Source organism: Vanellus vanellus (genome assembly GCF_965231255.1).
Source record: "Vanellus vanellus genome assembly, chromosome: 11".
In the NCBI taxonomy this organism is placed as follows: domain Eukaryota; kingdom Metazoa; phylum Chordata; class Aves; order Charadriiformes; family Charadriidae; genus Vanellus; species Vanellus vanellus.
The window spans coordinates 3,099,750-3,114,484 of NC_138916.1; the positions used below are offsets into that span (position 1 = coordinate 3,099,750).

Below are 14,735 nucleotides of genomic sequence, written 5' to 3' on the forward strand. Positions count from 1 at the left end.
AGTTTCCCCACCTGCTGTTTCTCCAGCTAGCTTCGGATCCCATTGACACCCCCCCCCCCAAAACCCAAAAGAATCATAGAATGGTTTAGGTTGGAAGGGACCTTAAAGCTCATCCAGTTCCAACCCCCTGCCCTGGGCAGGGACACCCCCACCAGCCCAGGTTGCTCCAAGCCCCGTCCAACCTGGCCTCGAACACCTCCAGGGATGGGGCAGCCACAGCTTCTCGGGGCAACCTGCGCCAGGGGCTCACCACCCTCAGGGTGAAAAATTTCTTCCTGACGTCTAATCTAAATGTCCCCTTTTCCAGTTTGAAGTTCTGAAACCTCTTCTGAAGAGCTGATCACCAGCTTTTGGCCGCGCAGACTTTCATGGGAACTGCTTGGTGCTGCAAAGTAACAACAAAACCCCATCCATCCATAGCCTCAAAGAGGAGGTGAGGTTTTGGACTGCCTCTTCTTGCTGGCCTTCATTTTGCCTGCCCACCACCTTGGCATTACAAAGATGGTATCTACCAAGGTCTCCAAGCTGCTGGGCAGCCCCGTTCCCCAAAAAGTGGAGGAGAGCTAGAGGGGACTTATTTGGGCACTCAGGAAGGATTTCACAAGTTCGTTGCCAGGCTCTAAGGGCGATTATGGGATGGTCCTGAAGGTCTGGAAGCACCAAGTGGTCCAGTCTTCAAGGCTTAAACACTGAGCAATGCGGGGCCAAGCACTGAAAGCCCTTTAGCTACACTCACCATTGACTCCTCACCAGTGCTGTCTTCCTCAAGCTGCTCTCCAAGCAGACATCGCTACCTGCCAAGGTAGGAAAGACGTGTCATCTTTCGGATGTGGGGCTGTCCACCCCTGCAGTGAGTGCTAGCGCCAATGATTCCCTGATTGGCATCACCAACTGTGTCGAGAGGTGGCCCTGAACAGCCAGCAAGGCGTCTGGGGAGCAACCGTGCCCTCAGGGTCCACCTGAAAAAGGACTGATTCCCCCTCAAGCCACCTACAGGGGTGTGAGGACCAAAATGCAGCATCACGTGGCCTAAGGGTATGCAATCAGTTGAAGGAACAAAGTCTGGTTCTCCATCAATCTCCACCAAACATCTTGTCCTTGAACAAGACAACACACTGGGACGTAACTGTCCTCCTGGGAGGTCTACGGAGATGCTGCAAAGTGCCCTGCCTCAATGCTTACACCCCACAAAGCCTACCCGTGGCTTCACGGCTCTGGACACCGCTTACCTGAGTTGTGCAGCCCACCGTTGCCATCTGGCACATCTTCCAGCAGGCTGTCCTCCTTGGGGAGAGGGATGGGGGACAGGGAACAGCCAGTCCCAGGCTGGGCCGAGCAGCTTGGCTGCTGCGGCACCATCTGGTTCCACCCCTTGTTGTTGTCTTCAACCTTCATCACCTTCACCGGTGACGTTAGGACATTTGCACTTTGGGCTTTCTTCCTCTTTGCAGGGGTGGAAGTGGAGACCTAAGTGTGCAAAGAGGAGCCCAGTGAGAGCGGCCCTGCGTGGTCAGGGATGGAGATGTCCTTTGCCACCAGAGCCCAGCCGAACAAGCTTGACCCACACGGGTTTGTCCCTGCCCAAAGCAAGCGTTCCACTTGCCCAGATGGTCTCTGCTGCTCTGGGGTCACCCAGCACCACGTCCTCATTTGTGGCATGAAGCCCCTGGCTCTCCTGGGCTGTGGCCACTCCAACTGCCTTGGTCAAGGTCCCCCTCTCTGCATGGCAAGGGTCAGGAAAACTTTCTGCTTTGCTTAACGGCTGCAAAGGAGAACATGGGAACCTCCCCTTCCCAAGCTTGGGGAATAAGTCATCTTCCATCTCGTTTCAGCCCTGAGGCTCCAAGGCTCTGCAGGGCTTGCAGGCAGGACTAAGCCCTTCTGACCCCAGGCTGGGGACGCGCTCTGCAGAGGAGCACCTTGGGGGTCCCTCAGCCCCAGTCCTGTGATGGCCGTTTTGTCCCAGGCAAAAGCCAGCAGGTCTCATGCCAGACAATTCCTTCGTGCGCTACGGGACTGGAAACCAAAAGAGAACTTGCATCCAACATCGTTGAAGGCCAATTCTGCTGGAGTGGGGCTCTGCCCTTCTTGTGGGAGATGTGTTTTGAGGGTCCCAAATCCATCACAACCAATCGCGGCATCTCTCCACCGCCAGCCCTGGATGTGGGCAGGGCAAGGCGCAGGCAAGCAAGCCACCGTGCCTACGAGAGCTCATGACGGCGTGTGCAGCGGCATGTCTCACCCTGAGATGTTTGCACCATTGCCAGAAAGGTGCCTTCAAGGGACAAAGTCTGCCCTGGCTCTGCAGCCCTGTCCCAAACCAGCTTGGCCGATCTCCTCTCCTCTTTCAAAAGAGAACTTGGAAAGCTGCAACCAAATGCCAGAGCTTGAGCGACCTTGCAAGGGCTGGGGAGTAGCCCCAAAATTCCTGCCAGGTAACCCCAGGAGGCAAAAATCCCAGAGCAAAGCAAAGCCAAGTCTCACCTGGTGGGAGTTTTCCATGGCTGGAGCTGGGGAGGCTTCTGAAAGCAGAAAAATACAGCGAGCTGAGAGGAGGGCGAGCAACGCCGGGGACGTCTGAGAACAGCAAGAAAAGACTCTGCAGAAGGCGTAGGTGGCTCTGGGACCACCTCCTTGGAGGGTCACATCTTGGGAGGTGCTACTGAGACTGAAATCCAGCAGCGAGCTTGCAAACTGGGCTGGAGAGGTGTCTGCTCTGCCCGGCCACCCGCCAACTCATCCACCCATCCTCGTACCAACCAGCTCTCCCATACAGGTTTGCTGCCCTCCCACCCATCCCGGACCCGTAAACCGGGAGGTGGCACGTGTTGGGAAGGAAAGAAAAAAGGTCATTAGTAGGATCAGGGTGTTCCCAAGCAAGTTATTGCCATGAAGCGGTGAGGCCTCATTTGAGGTGCTGCCTTCCCAAACCCAGCAAAAGACCAATGCACTGTTCGTCCCAGGAGGATTTATTGGCATAGCAAGGTGAGATGGAGAACCTGGTCTCCAGAGAGACCTCGAAAGGGTTTTCCAAGCAGCTGCAGTCCACGGCAAACGTTCTGGTTTGGAGACCCTCACTTCTTCATCCGCTTCCGAAGTCTGGTGCTGGGCTTGCCACCACGCTTGACCCTGGCAGGGTGCCTTGGTTTGGGGCTTTCCCCCTCGGAGGCCGGGCTGGGGGGGTCCATGTGGGCTGCTGGGCTGGCAGGACGGGTGGCAGGAGAGGATGTCCTGAGAGAAGGGGCCACACCAGCCGCCGGGACCAGCGGTTCACGCTCCTGCGGGGTGCTGAGAGGGAATAACTCCAGCATGTCGGAGGGCAGCGATGGCCAGTCCACGTCTGCCGTGTTGGGGTCTTGTGGGTTGGCCACGGGCTGCAGCAAAGGTCCCACAGCAGAGGTGACGGTGGCCAGGGAGCAGGACATAGCCCGGATCTCCCGGGTCATGGACACCAGGTGCCTGTTTGCCCTGCGCTGAGCTTGCAGGAGACGATTGCCGATCTTCAGGAGCTCGTCCGCTTGCTGCACGTTGGACCTGGCCCAGCCACCGAAATCTTCCTGCAGGGAGGCCAGAGAGTCCTGGATGCTCCTGGCAAGAGGCACAGCGTCCCCATGGGCTGACCCCAAGTCGTCCTCTGCTTCTTCATCCCTCTGTATCACAAGGGCTGGAGGTGTGGGTTGGGTGGGGGACATATCCCCTCCCTGGTCTGGACACACACGTCCTCTGTTGCCGGAGGGGTCTGACACAGGGGCACAGGGCTGGTGGTGGGCAGACAGCCCTGTGTGGAGACCTCCACATAGTTGGCAATGCTCTCCGGGAGGCTCGAGGTCGAGGATCGGGGTGGAATCATCTTCAGACGGGGAGTCATGCTGGGGAGCAGAGGTGCCTGTCGTGGGGAGGGAGGCTGAAGGGGGCAGGAGGGGAGAATCAGGGATCAGAGGGTCCTCCCAGCCTGCCTCAGTGGGGTGGAGAGGGGAGACAGAGGAACGATACCTACCATGCGATGGAGACACAAAGAATGGGGTGGGAGGCAGCTTATCCCCAGGAAACACCAAGCTCCATCCAGGACACCCCAAGCCCCATCCAGGACATCACCCCTGGGCTCTTCTATGGGCTGTCCATAGCCCATGGGGAGCTCAGGGGTGGAAGCCCACAGAGGGCCAAGGAGGACACTGGTCATAGCCCAGGTTTGATGACAGCAGCGGGGGGATGGAGCAGAAGACCCTGCCAAGTCTCTTCCTCCCATTGCTTTTTTCCCCCCCCATTTTCTGGAAGGCTGCTACCACCTTCTGACCAAACCTAGATCCTCCAGCACGCCATCCCTGCACACACCACAGATACCAGGGCCTTCACCATTCCCGAACCACCAGCATGGTGGACCTCTTGCTGTCCCTGGGGGGGAGTGCTCCCGAGGAACATTTTGACTTCCCGGTTGGGTACGCCAGCCCAAGGCAGTAATCAACAATCCCAAAGGGGAATCACCCCAGCCCCAGATGGTTTTGGACAAAGGCTGAGGAAAGACAAACTGGCTGGAGATCTGAGTAGCAGAAGTGGTCAGCGGGTGGCAGGACATTAAGGAGGATGGTTATGACTCCTGAGGGACCTGCACGTGCCACCAGCACAAACATTTTTCAGAGAGGACGTGGAGTTGATGCAACCCATCAACCCGCTTCCTCCTTGCCAACATGAGCCTCTGCGAGCCCATGCTCCATGCGCCTCATCTCCAGGTGCCACTCACCTCCCTCATCCTTCAAGCCACGGCACGGCTCCATCCCAAGCGACCCACCATGTTCCCTCCCAGTACAAATGTGTTTGGGGCACCACCAGACTCCTCAAGAGCAAGAGACAAGCATTGCTTTGGAAGTGATGGATGCCACAACTGCATCCCATCCCTGGGGGAGGTTGGAGTGTGCCCACCACACGAGCAACAGCTGAAGGCACAGGTCCATCAGGTCACCATATGGAAGGAGACCTGAAACCCACGGTAAATACGGTCTAACCAGGGATGATAACCTTCACCTCTGCTTTCAGTCCTCCCCAGCTTGCCTGGCCAAGCGCCTCCTCACCTGGTTGCCCCACGACGCGCTCCGCCAGCCCCCGCAGCCTGGCTCTGCACTCGGCAAACTCCCTGGTCTGCGCGCGGTCCCCGGTCGGCGGCGGCTGCAGCCGCTGCAGCTCCTCCAGCGAGTCCTTGATGAAGGGCTGCATGTCCATCACCTCCTGCTCCGTGGCGTAGAGGTCCATCTTCTCCACCAGCCGCTCGCCCGCCTCCATCCGCCGCAGCACCCCCTCCACGCGCCGCAGCTCCCGCTCCAGCTCCCGCCGGCCCTGCTCCTGCCCCGCTTCCACCAGCCCCACCAGCTCCTCTTCCTCCCGCCGGATCAGCCGCACCAACTGCTCCACCCGCTGCCGGATCAGCTCCCGCATCTCCCGCTGCGCCTGCTCCAGCCGGGCGGCCTCGTCCTGCAGCGCCGCGTAGGTGGCCTCGAAGAGGCTCCTCTTCTCCTTCAGCTGCCGGCTGATGGTGCCCAGCTCCTCCTGCCTGCGCCGCGTCTCGCTGCGGATGTCGCAGAACGGGGCGTGCTGGCTGTCCAGCAGCGCGCAGACGCAGCAGAGGGGCTTGCAGCACTTCTTGCAGTAGATGCTGTGAGGCCAAGCGCAAGCGGAGCGGTAATTTTCGGCCACGCACTGTGCAATTCGTTCATTCATAGAATCACACAATGGTTTAGGTTGGAAGGGACCTTGAAGACCATCCAGTTCCAACCCCCTGCCCTGGGCAGGGACACCTCCCACCAGCCCAGGTTGCTCCAAGCCCCGTCCAACCTGGCCTTGAATGCTTCCAGGGATGGGGCAGCCACAGCTTCTCTGGGCAACCTGCCCCAGGGGCTCACCACCCTCACAGGAAAGAATTTCCTCCTTATATCTCATCTAAATCTCCCCTCTTCCAGTTTGAAGCCATTCCCCCATGCCCTATCACTACATGCCCTTGTAAAAAGTCCCTCCCCAGTGGAGAAATGAGCTTCTCTGCCCTTCCACGAGCACTTACTGGGATTATTGTCCCGGTTTTGGCTGGGACGGAGTTAATTTTCACAAGAAGCTGGCAGCGGGCACAGCCAGGACAAGTGACCCAAGCTAGCCAAAGGGATATTCCATACCAGATGACGTCATGCTCAGTACCTGACTGGGAGTTGGCCAGGATCGGTGCTCAGGAATGGGCTGGGCATCACGTTGTGGGTACTGAGCAACTGCACTGTGTGTCGCTCACTTTCTGTATTCTTTTGTCAATATTATTGTTATTATTTTTCTCCTCCTTTGCTCTTCTATTAAACCGTCGTTATCCCAACCCACGAGTTTTACCTCTTTCTTCCCATTCTCCTCCCCACCCCACCGAGGCGGGGGAGGAGTGAGCCAGTGGCCGCATGGTACTTAGTTGCCAGCTGGGGCTGAACCACGAGAGCACCCGCGCTGTTGCCCAAATCCTCTCCAAACTGGTCTAGCAGCATCAGCAACACACACCCTTCTCTACTCTCCATCGCGGCAGCTGAAGCAACAGGCCTTCTTCTCGCTGAGGTCCACCAACCTCGCCCTTCTTACCAACCTTTCCACCACCAACCTTTCCTTCTTCAAGGAGGACCCCACGTGCTCCCCTCCCTCGGTCTACCCTGTCCCCATCATCAGCTTGAACCAAACCCTCCCTCCATGCCTGAGAGCCCACCAGTCACTACTTCCCACTCATCTTCTCCATGACAAGGTGGCAACCAGGGCAGCAGAGGGACAGGGACACCCTGTTCAAGTCCCATCATGGACTAGCCCAAAGAGATTTATGACAAGAAACCACCCAGATGGCAACAGCCCCCCCCCCCCCCCCCCCCCCTTAGACCTACCTTACAGACTGGCTCTTGTGGGTCAGGTTAGAGCAGGACAAGTTACTTGTCCTCCTGGCGTCCTCGAGAAAGTCCTTAGCAGACCCTGCCCTGATGTCCATCACCCTCTTGGCTTTGTGGCTCTCCATCTTCAGGTAGCGCTGGTGGGCCTCGAAGCACTTGGTGCAGAGGAAGTCCTCGCACTTGGAGCACCAGAACTCGCCGGCTCTCTTGCAGTTGTCGCAGAACAAGTCAACTCCATCAACAATCTTCTTGTAGATCTGGAGCCTGGCCCGCAGGTTGGTGAAGAACAGGTTGTCCACTTCGGGGGTGCTGCTGGCCTGCGGGACGGCCATCTGGCACATGGGACAGTGCCCAATGGACTTGTTCTTGCTCAGGCAGTCGAGGCACAAGGTGTGGAGGCAGGTGAGGAGCTTGAGGTTGGGCGATTCCTGCCGGCAACCCTCGCAAAGGAGGAACTGGAAGTGATCTTCTAGGAGCTTGGGGAGGGAGCAAGGGAGAGAGGAAGGGGAATGAGCGCCAGGGTGTGTTTTGAAGAGCTTCTGAAACCACATCTTGGAGGGGGGAAGGTGACCTACAAACCCTACTGGGAGCAACCAGTGAGCAACCACTTCCCACCAGCGATGCCCAGACCAGGGATTGCCTGTGCACTGCAGCAAGGTTGGACGGAGGGAGCACCACCACACGCTTTTTCTCCCTCCAGGAGACTTCCCTCCTTTCCGTAGAGGAAATGGGACGGTCCCCCTGGCTATGGTGCTGGGGGGGGAGCGTGGGGTGGGCTGCAGAGGGGCAGAGCAGAGGATGAGGCATGGTGGAAGCATCTAAAGGGGGAGGGGGGGCAACACCCCAAAACTCTTATCCCCATCACACCTTGGGGCTGGGGACTCCCTGGTGGCCTGGACACACACACACACACACCGCCCCCTCAGCTCCCCCCCCTCCCCCCCAAAGCACCACCGGACCCCACCGCCTGCATCCCACCGCATCCCCCCGCCATCCATCCCTGGACCGGCCGGTGCTCACCCGGGGGCCGGGGTGGGAGCGGGCCATGGTGGGGCGGGAAGGGCTGGCAGCCCTCCCCCCCCCCCTCGCCTGCCTGCGCTGCCTGTACTTTCGCTTTCTTCCACGCTGCAAGTAACTCCTCCTTCGTGTCGGGGGGGGGCGGGAAGATGCGCAGAACTCGCTCCCAAACCCGGCACGCCGCCACCCCCACCCCGAAAAGCCCTTCTCGGCCGTGCAGGAGGGAAGAAAGGCGGAGGGGCCCCCCAAAAGTCCACCACCATCACCACCCCCTCCCCCAAAGGCGGCAGCAGCCCCCAGGAAAAGTTATCGTAGGACCACGCTGCGCTGCTGCCGACGGGTGTGGGTGTGTGTGTGTGTGCGTCAGGGACTGTGTCGTGTGTGTGTGTGTCCCCACTTTGGAAAGCGTTTCCACATCCCTGTTTGTCCTGGGGGGGGGATGGATCTCTTTTGCACCCTTTTCTGCAGAGCATCGCTACCCCCTTCCCCCGATGAAAAGAAGACCACAAAAAAAAAAAAAAAAGAGGGACCACAATAAAAAAAAAAAGAGGAGGGACCACAAAAGAAGGGGGACCACCACCCAAAAAGGAAGGACCACCACAAAAAAAAAAAAAAAAAGGAGGGACTATACAAAAGAAGGGGGAACCACCACAAAAAAAAGGGAGGGACAATAAAAAGAAGGAGATCCACCACAAAAAAAAAAAAAAAAAAAAAAAAAAAACACCAAACCAAAAAACCACACACAACACACAAACACAAGAAGGGATAACCACAAAAAAAAGGGGACCACCATAAGAAAAAAAAGGAAGACCACAAAAAAAAGGGGGGGGGACACACACACGGGACACCACCAGGAGCACTTGGGGGTCACCTAACTTGGCAGCCCCAAAAGGAGAGGTCACTATGGTCATCCCCCCCCTTAGGGCCTGTAGGATCTCCACAGCTTGGGCCAGGCTGGTGCCAGCCTTGAAGAAGACCTTGGGTGGGTGGTTTGGCCTGAATGCACCCATGAAATGGTTAAGTTTGAAATATTTCAGCCTCCCCCTGGCCAGTCAGGCCAGGCCTGTCCCACTGGTCCAACAAAACACCCTGAGGGCTGGTAAAGCTGCTTGGACCTCTGAGACATTTTAACCCCCGGGGTGCTGGGTGCTGTAAGGGAGCTGAGCATCACCCCCCCCCCGAGAAGCCACGTCCCGCATTTTGACAACTCTTCCTTGCCGTGGGAGGACTTTGTGTAGTCATGGCGCCCAGATGGTGCGACGGTCACACCACTCAGCCTCCTTGACTGGCAGCAGCTTCCATGCCCTGGGCCAACGCGTGGCCTCTTTACGCAGCACCCCGAGGTCCCTCGGGGGAAACTGAGGCACCACCCGCCTGCAGAAGTCACGTCAGCCCATCGCTGCCCAAGCCCAAGGCTGCAGAGCAGGTTTATTGTCCACGGAGAGTTGATAGAAAGGAAGCTTACAAAATAAATAAATATCTATATACGCCTATATACAGTCCACGCGCCCCCCACCCCACGGACAGATCTCACGGCACACATGCAAAAGCACTTTGAAGCACAAATTAGCGCAACGACTTATTACAAACCACCGCGTGGGGAAGGCTCAGGTGCCACCGGGAAGGTCGCTCCCCAAATCGCCACCTCTGCTCCTTCCCCATAAACGCCAGCATCCCATCAGCAGTGCCACACTGGACCCCAACCCCAGCCTGCTGGTGGCATCCCGGCCTGGTCCAGCCAGCCCTCATGCCCCACTTGGGCTGCCTACTACCGTCCTTGGCCACCGTGTCCCCTAGCTCTTCCCAGTCCAATCTGCACAGTTCGTGCCCCTTCCAGTCCGAGACTGGCATGTGCTGGGGTTCCAACTGGTTCTCATTCCATAACTTTGTAGGGAAAGGATGGGCAGGGGAGGTAAAGACAAGGACAGGCAACGGGCCTCAGCCTCAGTTTCCCTGCTCAGGTCTTCACCCAACTTCTGCAGCCTCTACGGGGATGATGGCAGGAGCTCCAGCAGGGCAAGGTCCCCCACCACGCAGCACCCCTATATGTCCCCCCCCGGCTTTCGCACACTTACAAATACACAGGCACACAGACACGCACCCACACACATGCTCTATCTATGTTGTTTCATCGCCTTGACGAGCTCCTCCAGCTTCAGGGCAAGGTGCAGGTCGCCTTTCACCTGCAGCTTCCCGCTCATGTAGGCACTCAAGGGGCGCAGGTCGCCCAAGAAGAGGTCCTGTAGGTCTTTTTCCGCCACCTCCAGAATGACATCGGGGTTGCCTTCGGGTACACCTCGGCCAGCCCGCCCGCTGCCTGTAGGACATGATGTGTGGGAGAGGGAGAAAGAGCAGGTGTCAGGATCCAGCCTTGCCTGCTGGTGTTTCCCTCCACCATTTCGTAAGGATTGAGTTGGGTCAGATGACGGACAAGGGCCTGACAGGGGGATTTTGAAGATAGGAATCCTTACTCATTATGGAGATAAATTTCTCTTGTATTGCTCCACCAATGACCTTTCACAGTGGTCCACCTCCAAGCCCTGTGCTGCTTGGTGTGCTGATTTTGGCTGGGGTAGAGTTAATATTCTCCATAGTAGGTAGTATAGGGCCACCACTTCGAATGTCCCCCCCTTCTTCCTCCAGCTTTTTGTTGCCCAGCATGACTTAATATGGTATGGAATATCCCTTTGGTCAGTCGGGGTCAACTGTCCCCAGTTGTGTCCCCTCCCACCTCCTTGTGCACCTCCAGCCCACTCACTGGTGGGCGGTGTGAGGAGCAGAAAAGACCTTGATCCTGTGTGAGCCCTGCTCAGCAGGAACTAAACCATCCCTGTGTTATCAGCATTATTCCCAGCACAGATCCAAACATAGCTCCGTGCTGGCTACCATGAAGATTAACTCTATCCCAACCAAAGTGAGCACACATGGCCACCAGGAAAACCATAGGGGAATGGAATTGGGTGCTGGGAGGACATCTTCCAGTATGGCAGTGGCCCAAGGTGCTGCCCATCATATCTCTCCATCACTGCCCCCTTGGGCTGGTGGCACAGAAGAGGCAACAAGCCCCGAGGTCCCTGAGCCACCCTACTTGGCCAGCCATGAGGAGACCTGGCTGCCAATTTTCTATCAATGCCCTCTTTCTTAAAGGAAAATCCATGGGTTTAACCCAAAACAGATTATACTTTGGACTTCCAGGGAGCATGGAATCAAGGCCAAGGTCACCAAACTGCAGTGCTCAGCTGATGGACCCTGGGGTGCCTTTCATGGAGCTACCAATCAGGGTTGGTTTGGGACCACCTACCACCAAGCTCGGAGGGGTTCGCAGCATGCAAAGGGGCCATGGGCACGAAACACCCTCCCACCCCCAACACAACAACCCCGAAGAGTGGTGGGTGACCTGAGGAGAGGTCTATGAAGTAGGTGGTCCAGGCGCCGCTGGGCAGGGCGATGTTGACCTGATAGGATGCTCCCACCTGGCTGACCAGGGTCTCGGATAGGATGGGCTCCACTGCCGAGAGCAGTTCATCTGCACTGGGCTTTCTCCAGGTGCTGCCAGCGGTGGCGAGGAGGGGAGCGGTGGGAGGCTCCACCTCGTTCACCGTCTCCACGCTGTCTGCTGGGGACGAAAGGACAGAAGTGCGTTGAGGAGACACCTTTGAGTTGTGAACTTTGCTGGGTCTGCATGAACCCACCAGTGAAGGTCTCTGGAGCAGAGAAACCCATTTATCCAGGAAGTTTCCAGTTAAGCAAGAAGAGGACAACATGGTTTTGCCAGTTCCTACTGCCTGCTCCTATCTGCCATGGGTTACTCTTTCCCTGCTACCAGGGGGTGGAAAGTTATCCCTGAAAGAAACAGTGGGGCACAAATCAGTGCAGGATTGAGGTCTGAGTTGGTCTTGAGCCCAGGCTCCCGCAGATCTGCTCCTGCCCTCCCCAGTCCCATCTCCAATGTCCCGTTAGAAAGGTTGTGGTGTGCCATGTGCTCCATGGAGCTGTGCCTGAAGCGGTCCTCCCTCCTCCCCCCTAACAGCCTATTTGCGCTGTGCTCGTAGGAGTGTGTTATCTCCCAGACTTTGGCTCCTCTGTCAAACAGCCAACGGACGCAAAGGTCATCGGGCCAGAGGGACATCCCCCCAGCAGAGAAGCTGTGGCCCTGGGTTGGTTACCTGCCTCCGGAGCGCCGGTCTTGCTGCCTGCCAGAGCCAGGGTGTTGCTGAAGAAATGGGCGGCCAACTGCTGAATGGTGCCATCCAGCCCCTCCAGCCCAGAGATGGGTGGCATGGTGGCCAGAGGGCCCACCAGGTTCTCCCGGGGTGGTTGCAGCACAGCCTCCATGCTCAGCTCCACCCTGTCCACCTCCAGGCCCCAGGACTTGGTCATGTCGTTGATGTCCAGCTGCAGAGCCAGGAAGAAAGTGAGAGGTGTTGGCAGCCCAGGCTGAACTGGGTATGGCCATGGAGACCACCCCCCATAGCGCTCCCATCCATGGGCATCCCATAGTTTATACTTCTGCTACCCACCAGCTTTAGATGTGGGGTGTTGGACCAGACTCAATAGTCCGTCTCCCTCCAAGCTGTCCACTCTCAAGCCAGCTCTCCCAGTTGCTCTTCTGCCCCCCCCCCCCCCCCCCCCCCCCCCAGCACCATGGCCTGGAATGGTGCTCCACCAGGCACCATCTCTAGCCTCCAAACTACCCCAGAGACCCCAGAATATCTTCCCAGCATCCTTTCACATCTCCCCTTGTAGACACTCAATCCACAAGCTCTTGGCCTGGCCCAGGTTGGCTGAGGGCACTACTCACTGCCCCTCTTCTCTCCCCAAAGCCCTTTCCAGTTTGCAGCCCCGTCCAGATGTTTTCCTGGTGGAGATATGGAGGTTGAATTTAAGTGTGCCGACAACACGTGGGCTTTTCTGTGTGGCCAAAGCCCTTTGAGATAAGCCACGGAGCTCCAGAGACACACAGGCTGAAGGTATCTACTCCCTACTCATCACCACCTCCTCACAGCTGCCCTCCTTGGCCAAGTTCATGGCCAGATGAACTTTCTGCAGCTCCAGCTTTCCCTTCCTGTTACTTCCACACCAAGAGCCTGAGGTTTGGGGAGTGAGGAGGGGGTCTATGCAGGGCTGGAGGCAGTCCTCACCAGCAGCTGCTCCCCGATCTTCAGCTTCTCCACCTGGATCTCACGGAGACTCTTCTTGACCAAGGTCTTGGTCATGGCGTTCTGCGCCGTCATCCGGGTGGCCGCAATGAGGTCCTTCACCATCATGACGGACAACACGGGGTCCCACACCCGGAATTGGACATCGGCGCCCATGGAGATGACCGCCCCATCCTTGGAGGTGACCTAGGGCAGAAGGAAGTCAGGATGTCTCCCCCTTTCCACCCCATGGCCCAACCCTTGTGTGTCTTTCCCAGCTGGCAACCACCTCTAGATCTCTTTAGGAGGGTTGTTAGAAACAAAACCAGCCCAAATGATGAATTTTAGGCTAGTCTGAACGGTGAGGCCAGTTTCCAGCACAGGGCTCTTATCGAAAGACATCTGAGAAGGATAAGGATTGCTTTTGAGATGTCTCCAGCCAGGATCATGCATTGAACGAGGCATGCAAAGTCAAGAGGAGCTTTTCGACCGCAGGCAGGCGAGGACTCTGGGTGCACAGCACCAGCCCACAACCCCCCTCGCCTCGCCGTGAGGATGGAAGAACTCAAAGTTGGGTCCGTGCACAGCACCGAGGGTCAGACCATCCCCAAATCCACCCGCTCCGGGTATTTTAAGAGATGTCTCTTCATCCTGCCCTGGGGCCCGAGGCAACACACCTTGCAGGGGGGCACGTTGAAGGCCCTCGTCCTCAGGTCCACGCGCTGCCAGTGATCGATGAAGGGCAGCAGCAGGACCATGCCGGGTCCTTGCGGCGCTCGGATGCGGCCCAGGCGGAAGATGATCATTCGCTCGTAGGTGGGCACGATCTGGAACGGGGGAAGTTTAGACCAGGGCAGAAGCAAAACCTCGGCTCCTGTGGTGCCAGGAGCAACGGGAGCAGGGGCAGCTGGGAAAGGTGTCCCCCCCATGGAGGACGGGTTGCCATCCCACTCCTCATCTACTTTCCTCCCTTACCTTCAAGGCAAACCATCCTGAGATCGGGAAGGTGACAACCATCAGCAAGAAGACCAAGGAGGTGATAATCCCGTGGCAGATCCAGGACAACCAACCCTGGGAAGAGTCTACGGGGGGGAGGAGGTGAAACAGGGGATGTACCTGCTCCAAAGCCCCCTTCCTTGTCTGGAAACCCCCATCCAAGCCTTCCTCCCCCCCGCTCCCCCCCCCCCCCCATGCACCCCAATGAAGCCAGCAGTGCGGGGGGCACCCAGCCAGCAGGGGAAGGCAGCATCTCCCCTTTAAGGTGGGGACTCACCCGCAGTGTTCCCAGCCGGGCCCGGAGGATCTTGCTTGGATCCGAAGGAGAAGAAGCCCTTTTGGGCACCGTAGAGCCCGATGCTGGACTGCTGGAAGCGGTCAAAGTCTCCTAAGGGAAGAGCCTGGTATCCCGACCGGCTGAACATGGTGCTGGTGCCTTGCAGGGGACCCTCTAAGCCCGGTCCCCCTCTGCCATGGCTTCTGCTTGTCCCCAGCCCGATCCAACCTCCCTGCCCTGATGTGGCGAGACGCCGGAGAAGAGCGGAGGAGCCCTGCTGTTTTCACAGCGGATGCTCTCTGGAAGAAATCAAATCCTTCGGGGGCTTCCCGTGCCAGGGTCTCACCCAGGCTGGAGGAGGGGGGGGGCGCTTCACATCTTCCCGGCGACCCTCTGGGGAGGAACCGAGATGGGAGACAA

General features: G+C 57.8%; 1 protein-coding gene and 1 long non-coding RNA gene across 2 annotated transcripts; both read right to left on the bottom strand.

Annotated features, from left to right (window-relative positions):
• Window positions 1-373: 373 nt before the first annotated feature.
• On the bottom strand, window positions 374-1,310 carry LOC309676061. Its single transcript, XR_014269562.1, has 3 exons — window positions 1,230-1,310; window positions 737-794; window positions 374-385 (listed from the first exon to the last, which is right to left on the bottom strand). It is a non-coding gene; the product is annotated as an uncharacterized lncRNA (long non-coding RNA).
• Window positions 1,311-10,018: 8,708 nt separating this feature from the next.
• On the bottom strand, window positions 10,019-14,510 carry STOML1 (stomatin like 1; the record flags this gene model as incomplete). Its single annotated transcript, XM_082489120.1, has 7 exons — window positions 14,316-14,510; window positions 14,018-14,124; window positions 13,720-13,869; window positions 13,046-13,249; window positions 12,071-12,299; window positions 11,302-11,520; window positions 10,019-10,221 (listed from the first exon to the last, which is right to left on the bottom strand). Exons 1-7 carry the CDS (start codon window positions 14,461-14,463, stop codon window positions 10,019-10,021), a joined length of 1,260 nt encoding a protein of 419 aa, XP_082345246.1. The 5' UTR covers window positions 14,464-14,510.
• Between the last annotated feature and the right edge of the window lie 225 nt (window positions 14,511-14,735).